General features: G+C 36.1%; 1 protein-coding gene across 2 annotated transcripts; it reads right to left on the bottom strand.

Moving 5' to 3' along the window:
• Window positions 1-454: 454 nt before the first annotated feature.
• Window positions 455-14903, bottom strand: LOC114243956 (DDB1- and CUL4-associated factor 10 homolog). 2 transcript variants are annotated; one of them, XM_028175621.2, is made up of 11 exons: window positions 14442-14903; window positions 13568-13681; window positions 12105-12474; window positions 9401-9556; window positions 7541-7600; window positions 6156-6277; window positions 5554-5653; window positions 4767-4852; window positions 2908-3012; window positions 1880-2021; window positions 455-761 (listed from the first exon to the last, which is right to left on the bottom strand). In XM_028175621.2, exons 1-11 carry the CDS (start codon window positions 14654-14656, stop codon window positions 486-488), a joined length of 1746 nt encoding a protein of 581 aa, XP_028031422.2. In that variant the 5' UTR covers window positions 14657-14903; the 3' UTR covers window positions 455-485. The 2 variants fall into 2 exon arrangements, with proteins under 2 accessions (XP_028031422.2, XP_028031423.2); XM_028175622.2 differs by lacking the exon at window positions 2908-3012 and having other exon boundaries at window positions 14442-14845.
• Between the last annotated feature and the right edge of the window lie 1111 nt (window positions 14904-16014).

Below are 16014 nucleotides of genomic sequence, written 5' to 3' on the forward strand. Positions count from 1 at the left end.
TATTGTATATTACACTATCGCTAACTATTCTAGTCATTAAATATATTAAATTTCGTAACTCAGCATACTTCAATCAGTTAACAACTGCTCAATTAATATCATACCCTGTGTCTATGCTAGCGGCATTCTGGAGGATTTTTGAACTGTTATTTAGTGCTGAAAGTGGGACACTTTTTCAAGCTCCCACATGAGACGGTTTTCCGTACCTCTACCCTCCTTATTATATCAATTATTTATCCTTCGACGTTTACTTTCGTAAACAGGCTTAATTATGCTCGCAACTCTCAGTTGGGGAGGAGGAAGAGGAAGCAAACATATTTTAAAGTACAAAGTGCTGCAAAAGTGTGACTTTGACACGAATCGACTTTCGGTAATAAACTTTTCACTGGCACTTTATATTTTCTAATCAAAAGAAAAATTCATTAAAGCTACAGGATCAAAAATAGAAACAGAATGATTTCCGAAATTGTATTTAAGTATCTATTTTAATACAAATCTTCTCCGCTGTACGGCTGGTACCAGACTATCTTGCCGTCTAGACAGCCCGTGACGAGCATGTGATATCGAGGACTGAACCGCGAACTAACTACGAGATCTTGGTGAATGCCCAAACTCTGGCCAACTTCGGTCATGACCCTGGGCCCCGACGAGTCCTGGACGAGGTGGGGGAGCTCGCTGCACTGCTGGTTGAGAGCCAGGAGCCGCATGCCGCACCCGAATGGCGAACACACGATGCGACCGTCCGCAGAGTAACACAATTCCTATTTTGGAAAACAATATTTCTATCAATACCCACACACAAGAGTATTAAGCGGTAGGCAGCGGCTTGGCTGTGCCTCTGGCATTACTGAAGTCCATGGGCGACGGTAACCACTCACCATCAGGTGGGCTGTATGTTCGTCTACCTACAAGAGCAATAAAAAAAAACATCCACTTCAGAGCCCGAAATTCGCATTTGGTAAACTTCTTTACGTTACGGACATATAAAAATAATATATCATACTATAACCCCATAGCCCTATGGTCAGAATGGTCAGGCAGTATAATGATTTGGCTAAATGTCACGGTAACCTTGATATCTTTGAACCTAGACTCAGGGGATTTGTCAAATGTGTGAAGGATATCCTATTTAACAATGGCTAGTTATCAATATTTGTAATTTCAATTGTGTTTTCGATAGCCAAAGCTATGCACATTAATATGGATTTGCTGAGTGCACACACTATTTAGGTTGCAATCCAGATTAGATCTAGGTACTACTACTTGTACGATTTAGCTAATATGTACTGTAATGATTGTGATTTGTTTTGTGTATAAATAAATAAATATATATTTTTTTTTTATTGCTCTTATAGGCAGACGAGCATACAGCCAGGGCCGCACCGTTCCCGTGTGCGGAGTGTACGGTGCCAAGACAATAAGGGCGCCCGGCCACCGAAATTATTTATGTTACACTTACACAACAAAATATTCTTTGTAGTGGAGTATCGTTACGTAAAATGTTACAATAAGTGTAACATATGCCTTGTAAACAAAAAAACATAATGAGTACAAGTTTCCCAAAATTTACGTCAAAACAATAAGTCAAAATTAACAAATAATAAATAAAAAAAAACATTGAAACATGAAGATTCGTAAAAATAGGGTGCTAAGTGGTAAACCCACACAGCCCACTGGGTTTCTCGCGGGATCTTCTCAGTGGATCGCATTTCCGATCCGGCGGTAGATTCTGCGAAGAACTGCTCTAGCTAGAACCAGTGTTAGCAACACCTCCGGTTTGAGCCCCCAGAGCTCACCTACACGCTAGGGTAACGCTGATATAGCCTCTCAAGATTATCAGCATAGGTAGGACAAAAAAAGAGCACATCAAATTGTTCACCTTTATGAATCCTCTGCCTTCATTCGTTTCTTCAATGTAGTAAAGCAGTCTATCCTTGTTCTGTCTGATGAAGGGTTTCGATGAAACGCATTTATCTATGATGACTTCGCGTGGGTAGTGGCCAGACGTCGAAGGCGTCGTACTAAAGATAAATCGTTTTGTTAGTTTTAATGAAAAACCACTGAAAATTTAAACCGATCAATGTCTATTGCTAGAAGCCTTCAATTTAGGGAAACATCTAATTCGTATTTGGGTTTTTTTTCACCTAAAATTGCGTGTGAATCAATCTGGTCTTCCAAGTGTGGATCACATGCTGAGTTTGAATTTAATTAGTTAACAGAATGAAAAAAATTTTTAGAGAATTAGTATTAAAATTATAAAATAAAATATAATTATAATGATTCTGTGTAAAAATATTTGTAAGTTATAAATGAATAAACGCTTTTTATGAGAAGATTAATAATGAATACCTTTATTTGGAAATTTACAAGAAAATAAAAGTTAGCAACTTTAACCAAACCTTGTAAGTCTCTAAGGAGGTGTCCATTAATTACGTGAGGTGTTCTAGGGGGAGGAGAGGGGAATGTCTTAGCAGTTTCAGGTTTAAAAAAATCTAGTAGAAAACGATGTAAAATTGCGTGAAATTTTATATTTAGAATAAAATATTGCCGGATCTGATACAATAGTTTGTCGAAAAATTTACAAAAATGCTTCACGTAATTTATGGACGCCCTCTAATTTTAACACAGTAATATTGTATTATATACAGCAGGCTGTTATTACGGAATGATAATGGGATTTAAGAAAATATAATTTTTCAATGTTCATCCACTGGATGGCTAGTTTCACTGCAGAATATAGGGGTTCCTCGGAAGTTTTCTGGAATGACCAAAGTGACTTCAGTCAACAATCAGACACGAATCAAAGGCCCAAAATTTCAATGATGTCAAATCTAATTGATGGTCAAAAAACAAATCTGTCAAAATTATTGCTAATTTCACTATCATTTTTAAAAAAACCTGTCGTACAATGTGGAATCTCTTGGGTGCCTCGCTCGAAGCGTCGAGGGCGGAGTGATCCCTGTATTAATCCCGGTTATCCGCTGCATGTTGAAGTTACGACGTACCTGGCCCCTGAGTTGTGACATTGCATCATTTATTCAATGTAATTACCCACTAACAAAAGTTTCATTTCTATTCTATCAGCCCACAGACGTCCACTGCTGGACATAGGCCTCCCCCAAGCCTCGCCACAAAGATCGGTCCTGCGCTGCTTGCATCCAGCGGATCCCCGCGAACATCAATAGGTCGATCCATCTACTGGGAGGCCTACCCACGTTAAGTCTTCATTTCGAACATCTCAAATTCGCTTCCTTCTTACGCAAAAAGCGTGTAAGAGATGAAAATGTTAGTAAATAATCAAAATTTATGCAAATTCAGCGTTTTTATGAATAAAGAACGCATGTGAAGTCATTAGGTCTATTTACGTAGGTCTTTTTTGTTACGTAAAATAAGATTATGTAAATTTTGTGTGTGATGTACATTATTATATTTGAAAAAGTACATAAATCCCTGAGTTCTTTGCCTTTTTTTTATAAGTAGTGTAACTAAATTCCCGAATCGGTGGTAAAGTCATGACTTAAAATATGTATTTGGTTTCCAAAATGAAAGCTCTTTATTTTTGGAAAAAATAAAAACACATACCTGCTAGCCCTTTTGACGAAAGCGAAATAAAAAATGTTGATTAGTGGCATAATCACTTAACATTGCTTATTCTTTTATTTCATCACCACATGAAAAGTTTATGGGATCTTAATGTTTATTCTCGCAATCGGCGCGAATCGGGAATTTTGTTCGTCATGAGTTTAAGGTATGGAAAAAAAAAGTTAATATTGAATCAAAATGTTGTATCCGAATTATTTTTTTTTATAGCTTTTCGGTAGGCAGCGACTTGGCTCTGCCCTTGGCATTGCTGAAGTCCATGGGCGACGGTAACCACTCACCATCAGGTGGGCCGCCTACAAGGGCAATAAAAAAAAACTTAAAATGTACCCTACTACTATAATATATATTTTTAAGTATTACATAAATTATTGACTATGTTAAAATGTTTCGATTCAGAGTCATCATTAGAGATTAATAATCATAATGTATTGTAATTTCTTACAAATCACTAAAAACACATTTTTAATGTCAAGCTTTTTTGTCATGCCTCTGTGTTTGATTTACTGTCTTGTGACGTCACAGTGCAGTGTATGTTTCAGACATTCAAGTTGAAATAAATTGTTACAATATATGTACAAAAGATGAAATAATGAAAGACCCAAACCACTTTGAACAAATATTTATAAGATTTATAGAACAGACATAGCGAAGGAAAGTTCACAGCGCATTACTTTAAATAGTGTATGGGAATAAGAGCCTATGCATATCTGCTATACACATCTTTGTCGAGTATGACCAGTGTGTCCACATTTTTAATTATCCAATATTAATAGATAGTTATAGTATCGTCTCAAAAAAACTAATCATAAAAATATTAAAAAATACACACACACGTCTATATTTCTAGACAGAGAGCACAATTCGTTTTCCAATGGTTCTTGTCCACCTGATGGTTGTTTGGAAGAGATCGCTCTTAGCGATAAAACTGCCAAAATTGTACTTTTACTGTATTTAATGTATTGCATTGTTTATAAATTTTTTGGTGTACAATAAAGAATACTTTCTCCCTCTCTCTCTCTCTCTCTCTCACACACAATAGTAGCTAGTGACGTCAGGTCTCACTAGTGCCATAGTCTATGAATATTTCACAATTGTTTCGATCCCGTAAATTAAGTAATTAAATAATATATTATAATAAAATTAATAAAATAAACGAAACATACCTGCTATAAATGTCTTGAAGCATTCTGTTTTGTTTGACCGTTATCGACGCCTCCCATAAGTCGTTCTGTATACTCGACAGGCCTTGCTGTGACGCAGCGGAATGCAAGAATTCAAATCATTATTCATTCACATAACGAACGGTTAATATTGACAAGCGGCTTCTAATCAAGTCGAATAATGAATGGACCTGTGACCACGCCAATACGGCATCTGGTGGTGTGGATGAACACCGTCAATGCCGGTGCCATAGTCAAGTTACTGTAGAAGGTTATTGTTGATGTCTATGTATATCTTATAAATAAAATTCTCGTGTCACAATGTTAGTTAACATACTCCTCTGAAACGGTTTGACCGATTTTTATGAAATAAAAATATGCATGTTCAATAGGTCTGAGAATCGGCTACTGTCTATTTGTCATACCCCTAAGTGATAAGGGTTGTCCACCCCTAACATTTATTTTTAATTTTTTGGACATTTTTTTGTCGTTGTTATAATGAGGCATTATGTGGTTGAATGTGGTTTGGTTATTTTTATATTCCCTCATCGTTTCACAGCGCTACATGCCTCCTTCACTCATTTACCACATCTTTACATACAACGCAAGACAATTGACAGATGCCTGAATCTCGCTTACGACATTTTCAAGATAAGCTTGCATATATACAAGTTCCGAACAACAACATTCGGACCGTCGGTCTGCCGAGCAATATCTTCGGTGGAAGATCTTCCCTTTGTCGTATATTCCTACACTAGTATTATTATATTTGTGTATATTTGAATGTTACCGGCGAGAGCCTGGAAGTGGCGGAGGCGGCGGCGCCGGACGGGCCCGGCTCGGGCTCCGGGTCCGCCTCGCTCGGAACTGCTGCAGTCTCCGTCCGAGAACTGTTCGTACAATAAAAATTAAGTTGCGTGCGTGCGTGTGTGTGTGTTTGCGCGTGCGTGCGTCTGTGTGTGTGTGTGCGTGTCAAGTTATTATGAAGTGTGTTTATAAAATTGATACGGTAAAACCTGCGTAGGATTGAATTTTCTTATAACAATGATATTCAATTCAAACATTAGCGAATGTCTACTTCGTGACAGAAATTGGCATCTACTTTTGCTGTTTTACAATACACACTGCCATCTATTAAAACGCGACTCTGCTTGCGTAAATCAGCTCTTATTGGCAATTGCTTAAGGCCTTCATGCTTTGTGCGAGTTTCTTAACGTTCTCGATAACGTAAAAGTTTAACCAATTTTGTATCCAGTTGGAGCAGCGCCCCTAACGGCAAACGTAGGCAAACGATCCCATTCCATACAAATATGAGCTAACTTTTACGATATCGAGAACGTTAAAAAACTCGCACTAAGCACACTGAGGTTGGAGCGGGGGGTGGGTACGTACGGTCGCAGTCGCAGGTGCAGACGGAAGCGACGCATGTTGCGGCGCGGCGGGGGGGCGCTCGTGTCGCGCGTCGGCTTCGTCGGGCACGCGTCCTCCGGCTGGATGTCGTGAATGCACGTCCACTGCGTAACACATTATACGTACAGGGCCGTATTTAAACTTAATACCGCCCCTGGGCACCGGAAAAAACATCCGCCCCAATACTGGAAATTTTAACTACTTATAGTTTATATTATATTTTATTGTTCAAAATTAAAAGAATTTTATATTATATTATATTATATTGAAAGAAAATTATGTCATATATTCCAAAAATATAAATAAATATTTGTTTTTTGTTTTCTAACAATTATAAATTATGCACTAAGGGTGACTCATAATTATATTACATAAAAAAAATTATAACATTTCTTTGATTACAGAAAAATCGATTATTATTTTGAATCTCCAAGGAAATAAATTGATTAAATCATTTTGATTATAAATTTTTACCAAAAGTGTCAAAATTATAATTCACAAATAATGGATGAATTGAATTTCTTGAATTATCAATTAAAAAGAAAATTAGTAGTTAATTATATTGCGCAATCTTGATACGACTAAAAAATTTTTTTACTTTCAAAATTTTGCCACCCTAAAAAAATTTCCGCCCTGGGCACTTGCCCCGACTGCCCCTAGTGTAAATCCACCACTGTATACATACGTACTATAAATGCTAAGTAACGGCGCGCGGGTCCAGAGAATGTAGCGCGAGTCTATTTTAAGTCGTCGTGGCCTAAAGGGTAAGACGTCCGGTGCATTCGTATCTAGTGCAACGGTATCCGAATCCCGCAGGCGGGTACCAATTTTCCTAATGAAATACGTACTTGACAAATGTTCACGATTGACTTCCACATTGAAGGAATAACACCGTGTAATAAAAATCATACCCGCAAAATTATAATTTGCGTAATTACTGGTGGTAGGACCTCTTGTGAGTCCGCAGGCCGCCTATTTCTGCCGTGAAGCAGTAATGCATTTCGATTTGACGGGTCGGGTAGCCGTTGTAACTATACTGAAACCTTAGAAGTTACATCTTAAGGTGGGTGGCGTATTTACGTCGTAAATGTCTATGGGCTCCAGTAATCACTTCACACCAGGTGGGCTGTTAGCACGTCCACCCATCTAAGCAATAAAAAAAATGGGGGCACAGCCAAGCCGCAGTCTGCAGCTGAAGACTCAATTGTAGAAGAACCCTCGGCAACACAGTGGAGAGGAATACATATCAGGACACGGGGCGTTATAAAAATAATATTTCGTAACGCACTATGGACGAAAGTGAAAAAGTTTGGTGTCTTAGTAAACTGACATTGTTTATGATTCACGTCAATATACATATTTATTACCTCGGACCTATCCTCGTGACTTAGATTCCGACTTAACGCACTCCATCCTTGCGGGTGTATCTGTAACAAAACGCGCCTTTGTTAATTTCCAGTACAAAGAATCTTATATTATCTGTGGTTTTCTTTTTTGGTACTCGAACTATGGAGGGTAGAAGTAAGGAGCATCATCTTGTATATGGCAGACTTTTTGGCGGGAACGCGAGGAGTGAAGTTGTGTGATTTGTTTTATTTTGTCTATTTAGTGTTTCTTCGGGTTTGAATGTGTAATAATGGTGGTTTATTAACTGTTTAATATCTGTGAAAGTGCACAAATGTGGGAAAACGAAACAAAGCCGCTCGACGTAACTTCTCGGGATCCTCCAAAAAGTCCACTGAAAAAATCTTAGTAAATGACCAAATTATTCGTCTTCATTTCACTTCACTTCATAATATTATCATTTTTCATAAAAATATGAATATAAATTAAAATAAGACATGACTTAAAGGTCTCAGATACCAGGTCATAAAATCCCTTAAAAAAAATTGTATATGGGACAAGTTAAAAAAATGTCCACCTGTAAATAGCAAGTTATTGTTGAAAGACTCATTGAAATAGCGATAGTGTAGAAAATGGAAATGATATGATTTAAGCAATTTTGAACAGAGTGAAGTGTTCTGCGTTGAAAAATTTAAAATTTTGTCGCAATTTGTGTAGTTAAAAACTATTCAGTATTTAAAACTTAAACTATTTATTTTTATTACTCATTTACGTAGAAAGTGTTTCTTAATTTAGTATCCTACTTTAATAGTTAATGGCGCTGTTTTTTAAATCTTTCCACTTGGTATAGTTGATGTCTGGAAGAATTAAATGAGGTTGATAAAAATGTGTGGTTAATAAACATAGACAATAATACGCTTAATAAAATTGCACGAAAGTGTAGTTTGCTGCAGTGATGCGCGTGGAGAACACTGGAAACCAATCACAACTGACGGTGACGCGACGCGGGAAGATCCAATCATGCAATCGATATGGCCGGCGCCACCCCCGTTTTTGCCTCTTTCCCCAAACAGACCCAAAAATGCAGTTTTTTTGCCTTCAAACCGAAACGCATTACTGCCTCACGGCAGAAATAGGCCGGGTGGTGGTAACTACCCACGCAGACTCACAAGAGGTCCTACCACCAGTAATTACGCAACTTATAATTTTGCGGGTTTGTTTTTTATTACACGATGTTACTCCTTCACCGTGGAAGTCAATCGTGAACATTTGTTGAGTACGTATTTCATTAGTAAAATTGGTACCCGCCTGCGGGATTCGAACACCGGTGCATCGCTCAACACGAATGCACCGGATGTCTTTATCATTTAGGCCACGACGAATTGTACTTCTGCTCATGTCAAGGTCAGAGCTCACGAATCGTGCCGATTACTATACTATGCTGCCACTTAATTGGCTCTCTTTCAGCGGACACTTTTGAATACACTAGGATGGTGCATCTTCTACCCTCCATAACTCGAACGACGTCGATCCAAATCTTTATCAATTTTACAAAAATACTGTCACAACGGGCTTAATTTTTTTTTTTTTTACTAAATCGGGCGTTAGAAAAGTATGTACGATCTGTTTCAATCGATTCATTATAATTGTTTTATTGGCCTATTTCAATATGGCGTTTGCGACCAAGCCTAGACTTCTTTAAACAAAATAGTTGCATAATTTTATTGTATACAAATTAAAATGCCCAGTAAACAGTTCCGTCCAAACTTATCTGTGGTTTAACACTTTTATCCTAATTAAATACGAGTTTTTATTTATGTACATACTGCTTTACCTATTATGTGAATGTGTCTACTGCTTTATCTGTTTGCTGCATTACTGACCTGCAATGCACTGATGACCTCCGCATCATTACCGTCGGGGAAGTCCGAGACAAACTCTATTCTGTTCTCCTTCCGTGTACTATCAAAGAGATGATCGTACATTGCTGCTATCGGTATCAGCTGTTTGCTCATTTGCATCAGTTTGTACAGGTTCGGCTGTTGAATGCAATGATTTTAAAGCTGAGAATAATCAATTAACATTGTACCTAGTCAGGTCATAAGTATTGTCACACAGTAAAAACTTTTCTTTTAGAATGCTGGCCACAAAAAAGTTTATTGAATTCGAATTTCGAATTGTTCATGAAAATAAAAATGTATACTTTTAGAATTTTACTCATTTTTAAATATGGAGTGGACTCTTAAAGAAGACCGTGTTGCAGTTATTGCGTTGCATCGTTGCGGTTACGCGCCAATTCAAATTTTTAACATACTGAAAAATTTTAATATAACCAAAAGATTCGTTTATCGTACCATCAAACGATACAATGAAGACTCTAGTGTAGATGACAGGTCAAGAAGTGGTCGCCCTCGGTCTGGTTCATCAGGTTTGAGCCCCGTGAGCTTACCTACAAAAGTTAGGGTTACGCTGATATAGCCTCTCAAGGCTCTCAGCTTAGGTAGGAAAAAAAAAAAAAAAAAAGAAAAAAAAAAAAAAAAAAAACTCGGTCTGTTAGGACTCCAGCAGTGATAAAAGCTGTGAAGGCGCGAATTCAAAGAAATCCCAAACGTAAGCAGAAACTGTTGGCCCTTCAGATGGGGTTAAGCAGAACCACGGTGAAAAGGGTGTTAAATGAAGACTTAGGGCTTCGGGCACATCGAAGAAAAACAGGACATCGTTTGAATGCTCGTCTAATGGACCTGAGACTGAAGAGATGCCGCGCTTTGTTGATGCGGTACGCGGGAAAAAAATATCGGGAAATAATTTTTTCGGATGAAAAAATTTTTACCGTAGAAGAGAGCTACAACAAACAAAATGATAAGGTGTACGCACACAGTAGTGAAGAAGCGAGCAACCGTATTCCGCGTGTCCAACGAGGTCATTTTCCATCCTCGCTCATGGTATGGTTGGGAGTTTCTTATTGGGGCTTAACAGAGGTACATTTTTGTGAGAAAGGTGTAAAACCGAATGCAGTTGTGTATCAAAATACAGTCCTGACGAACCTTGTGGAACCTGTTTCTCATATCATGTTCAATAACAGGCACTGGGTATTCCAACAAGATTCGGCGCCAGCTCATAGAGCGAAGAGCACACAAGACTGGCTGGCGGCGCGTGAAATCGACTTCATCCGGCACGAAGACTGGCCCTCCAGTCTGGCCCTCCAGTCCAGATTTGAATCCGTTAGATTACAAGATATGGCAACACTTGGAGGAAAAGGCGTGCTCAAAGCCTCATCCCAATTTGGAGTCACTCAAGACATCCTTTATTAAGGCAGCCGCCGATATTGACATGGACCTCGTTCGTGCTGCGATAGACGACTGGCCGCGCAGATTGAAGGCCTGTATTCAAAATCACGGAGGTCATTTTCAATAAACTTTAGTGTCATAAGAATCTATGTTTTGTTAAGTTCATTTTGGTATATGAATGGTTACATAATGAATAAACTTGTTTCATTTATTTTACATTAAACGTGTGACAGAATTTATGACCTGACTAGGTATTAGTGTCTGCTTCAAAGCAATCGTACATGCCGAATTTAATTTTATTATTATTATTATTCCGTTATACCTTTCCGCAGCGCACACAGCAGAAGCTATCAAAAGGGAAAAATACCCCGATTTTGAAACATTCCTTATTGGTGCCCTTGTATTGGTCTTAGCGTGATGCTATATTATTATAGCCTTCCTCAATAAATGAGCTGGAAGAATTTTTCAAATCGGACCAGTAGTCCCTGAGATTGGCACGTTCAAACAAACAAAAAAATACTCTTCAGCTTTATAATATTAGTAAAGATGAAACCATCTTGTAATAAATCAAACATCTGCAGGATTTGAATACTGGCCATAGTCAGTCACGCCAAGAGCGTCTTATCCTTTACGCCACGAAGAATTCACTTGTGTGTTCTGGTTTGAGGCATTCCTCGTTTGTCCGATTGGACAATACGAATAAAACTAAGACCTCACATATCAAAGAGGGTGGCGGCATACACTTTGTGAACTACTTGACACGATTATCACTTGTAATAACCTTTTGGTGATTAGTCAAATGTTTGTCTATACTAATCTATACTCTATACTAATATTATAATGAGGAAAGATTTGTTTGTTTGTTTGTATTGAATAGGCTCCGAAACTACTGAACCGATTTGAAAAATTCTTTCACAGTTTGGAAGTTACACTATTCCCGAGTGACATAGTCGATAATCTATTTTGAAAAAAATTAAGGATCCTTACTACTTAAAACTCCAATAAAAAATTACCTACAATATTCTTTACATCGCGTGCCCTACGAAAACTATTGATGATAGAATAAAATAATGTACGACTTTGTAGAACACATAATTATTTACAAAAAGTGTCGCGACAGCATATGTCTAACTATTATAGTTATGCCGCAATGGTGTTCCTTTATTTAAAAAAATAAAACAACGTCAAATATCGTTGAAATTTTTGTTAAAGACCCGAGCGGAGCCGGAGCGGGCCGCTAGTCAATAATAATTTAACATAAGTAATTCATCCTATGCAATTGTTAAGATGTTATTCTTACCTTGAACCCATGTAAATCTTGAGCTAAAGTTGATAAATTAAGGTCGTGTATAATAATTATTAAACCTCCAGTTGTGCACAGCACCATTTTCCTTGCGTCGGGCGAAAGACGACACCTCATCAAACTAGACGTATGAAATACTCTTTGGTATACAAGATTACATTCTGTATATGAATTTATATCCCATGTGTATATGCTGCCATCCAAACCAGACGTAACTAATAATTTATCTTTAACCGAGAATTCTATACTTTTGACCCATCTGAGATGACCTAAGAGGGAACGTATCTTCTTCTTCATGTTACGTACATCCCATAGTGCTACTGTTGTGTCATCGGAGCATGTGGCAAACATCCTAGCGTCTAAGAATCTGAAAATTAAATAAGAAAATACGCGTGTAATATGGCATTATACTGTTCTTACAGATGATACTGTTTCGTGATCTATGACCTACAAATCTACAATCCAATTAAATAACATTAACGAACAACAAAAGAATCTCTTATTCATGAGCTATAATTTGCATAACATTATACTATTTACAGATGTAATTACTTAAACATTATTCATATTGAATATATTAGAACGCAGTATTGTAATAAATTAGTCTATTTTGGTCACAATTTCCATGCTCGACTTTTTGGCATGCAAATTTAACTACTCAACATTGACACTTTCATCAACTTGTCACTGCTTGTCCCAGCTAAAGATATATATTTGAATTCTGTCTTCTTTTTTTTTATTTGTATATTTTTGATTAAAAACCATATAAAATTTATCTATCAATAGTTAGTTTTACTATATATACTTATTTTTCAAATAGTATGATAATACCATGCAGCTCTGTTTTGGATAACATAGTGATTCTGAATTATGTTTGGGCTTTTACTATTAAAATTAATTACAAATTATTTGTCACTTGTTTCTAATAACATGAAACAACGATTCAAAAATTTCTTAATTAAAAAAAAAAAGTTGAAAATTTTCTTTTATGTTATATAAACTCAAACCCCAATAAGTCATTGTGAGTTTGTAAGGATAGGTACCATCACTCTGGCTATTTATACCTCAAAGTTGTGATGCATTGCAAAGTATGTCACATGTTAAACCACATTACTGAGGCTTTGAGAACATGTCTAAATATAGCTGAGAGCATTCACCTTGCAACTTCTATGGATTACAGTAACCACTTGTCATAAGGATGGCGTCAACCTATACATATTACTTACATAGCCGATTTTAAAAAAATTAAAGGCTTATAATTGACCAGAGTATATTATCAATTTTCACACTTCACCTTATATTAAGGACAAATTGTAGTTCTTATACAATGAATCTGAACCATTAACCCCTCCTCCCCTACTTGACATAAATGTTGAGATCAATTGTTTAATTCATTTTACAAGTATACTGATAACACCTTTCATAGCCTTAACATAAAACTTGTTAAAGAAAGTACTTACTTAACACAATTTACACAATCCGAATGTGCTTCGGTCACACAATGTGTCCTTTGGTGTGTTAAAGGATCAAAGATTTGTAAGGATTTTTTTTCACAAGCAGCCACTAACAGTGATCTAAAACATATTATTATTTTCACAACAAAATGGTTGATGTTAAATAAAATTATTTGTTATTTCTTAGTTGTCATACAGGATAACCAGAATATAAGTCTGTAGTGAATTTATGTATTTATGACCACATTTTAATACATATATACAAGTGTTACATCATTTCTGATAATAGCCGTGACATTTTTTAATTCCATTAACCATTTAATGGAGATGTGACAGAATGTGACATTATACCATGAAAGCACATTTTTGGACTTCAAAAAATCTAAAATTACCCCCTAATCTTCTTATATTACTTTTGTTTTGCTGCCAGATAACTCATAAATGTCAATTTAAAATATATTTTTGTTGATTATAAATTTATTAAATTCGGTCAATTTAAATAATATAATTATACAAAAAAAATATACCAAGATAAGAATACGCCAGAGAAAGGAATCAAGTTTTACAAGTTTATTTTTACCGAACTTCCTTCTTCAAGAATAATATTAGTATCTAGTATAGTTTTGTATTTATTATATTTTTATAAGTGTAGAATCCATATCCCTATTATTCAGACATATATTTTTTCCAAATTTCACTATGTAATAGTTTAGTTACCTACTTTAGACTGTTTTTGAATGTTTAAATGTATTATTAGAAAAATAAATATAAATTCCAACAAAGGCTGTGGATATTGTTGCAGGTGTAACAGCAGAGTACTAAGCTTTGGTGGAATTTACAGAACCAAGGTTAATCTCTTGAGTTCCTGGTTGGTACTTACCCGTCAGGTGAAAATTCAAGGTTAAAAACTCCTCCAGTGGGAGGAGTTCTTGTATTGTCAGATTCCCATGAAGCTATGGGTTTCATACCACAGTACAGACTCTTTGCCATCGCATCGTCCGCCCCTATGGGCTTCTGAAATCCCATCTCCCAATCGCGTAGCCTGTGAGGGCTGAATGCAGAATTTCTTGAATTGAAAATATCTCGATTACCCATTTTGTTAAATGCCACTATTAAGACGGATTCAATTATACTGTGTTAAGTACTACTCTGAGTAAAATATATGGAATGTTAATTTATATTTTTGTATCACATCTTTATTTATAAAATCCGATTTTTATGCAGAAGACACTTGTCTTTTTGACAGGTTTTAAGTGTGTTTTTTTTTTCATATCCAATAAAAGCAAAGGTATCCTCTTCTCTGGTACCAACTAATTTGTTTTATGCCAAAATCATTTCTAATTAATCTAATATCTGAAAAGTAAAATGAAGTAGAATAAAATGAGTTCAAAAATCTAAGAAACAATGTGAGAACTTACTAATACTTAGATTTTCCAGCATTATAAATGGTAATACACTAAATTACGATATATACAAATTCACAATCTTCCCTTTTCGCGTTACCACCAAATTATTTTGAAAATTGTCGGTGTGCCGACAAACATTGTGCTGTAGTTAATTTAGGTACTAGGAAATTGATGAAATCCTTAATATTTCGCTAAATGATTTGGGTTTTGGGAGTTAAAAAAAAAACAGCAAAGATCATATTTAATAAATTCAAATATGTATGAGGTCGTAAGCAGTAAATCTTACAAATATGGAAAGCATGTTTAATTATGCATTTGGGATTATGATGATCTATCTGCCTAGATATGTATTTGTTTCGGCTTGCAATATAGCAAGCCATATACTGTTGAGTCAAATAATACTATTGTCTTATATATGGGCTCTGCCTGAATAGTAGACTTGCGCAAAACATCACTTCCCAATGTAATGTGATATGACATCACTTTTACAGACAGGTGATATTACTCGAAAACATTACACATCACTCTTAACATTACTCGGTGCGTTCAATAGATACTGTGACGACGAATACATTGTATCTATACACCCGAATCATTACCTAAGTGATGTGTTGATTCAACACATCACTTAGGTAATGATTCGGGTGTGTCATTACAGTAGTGTATTACAATACAAAGTATGAACTTTGTATTGTAATACACTGTTATATTACTTGACAGAGATTGACTTACTTAATAATATAATAATTTTATTTTTTACTTAATATAATTTATTGTGGGATGAACGGATTTCATATGGCGACTTAGACTGCAAATTGAGCTCGACAATAATGTTAATATACAAGAGCAGTAGATGCATTGTTTCGGCGCGATATCCTCAAAGTGCATCCAATGAGGACTGTACTTTCATTTAGACGCCGTTATTTCTTTCACTTATTAAACACGCATTAAAACAAATAATAAAACTATCTTCAAACAAGTGCTTAAGTAATGCAAATCAAACACAAAAATTAATATGAAATATTACTAAACAATTACGAGCGACAA

This window comes from Bombyx mandarina, chromosome 25 (assembly GCF_030267445.1).
Source record: "Bombyx mandarina strain Sakado chromosome 25, ASM3026744v2".
Lineage (NCBI taxonomy): Eukaryota > Metazoa > Arthropoda > Insecta > Lepidoptera > Bombycidae > Bombyx > Bombyx mandarina.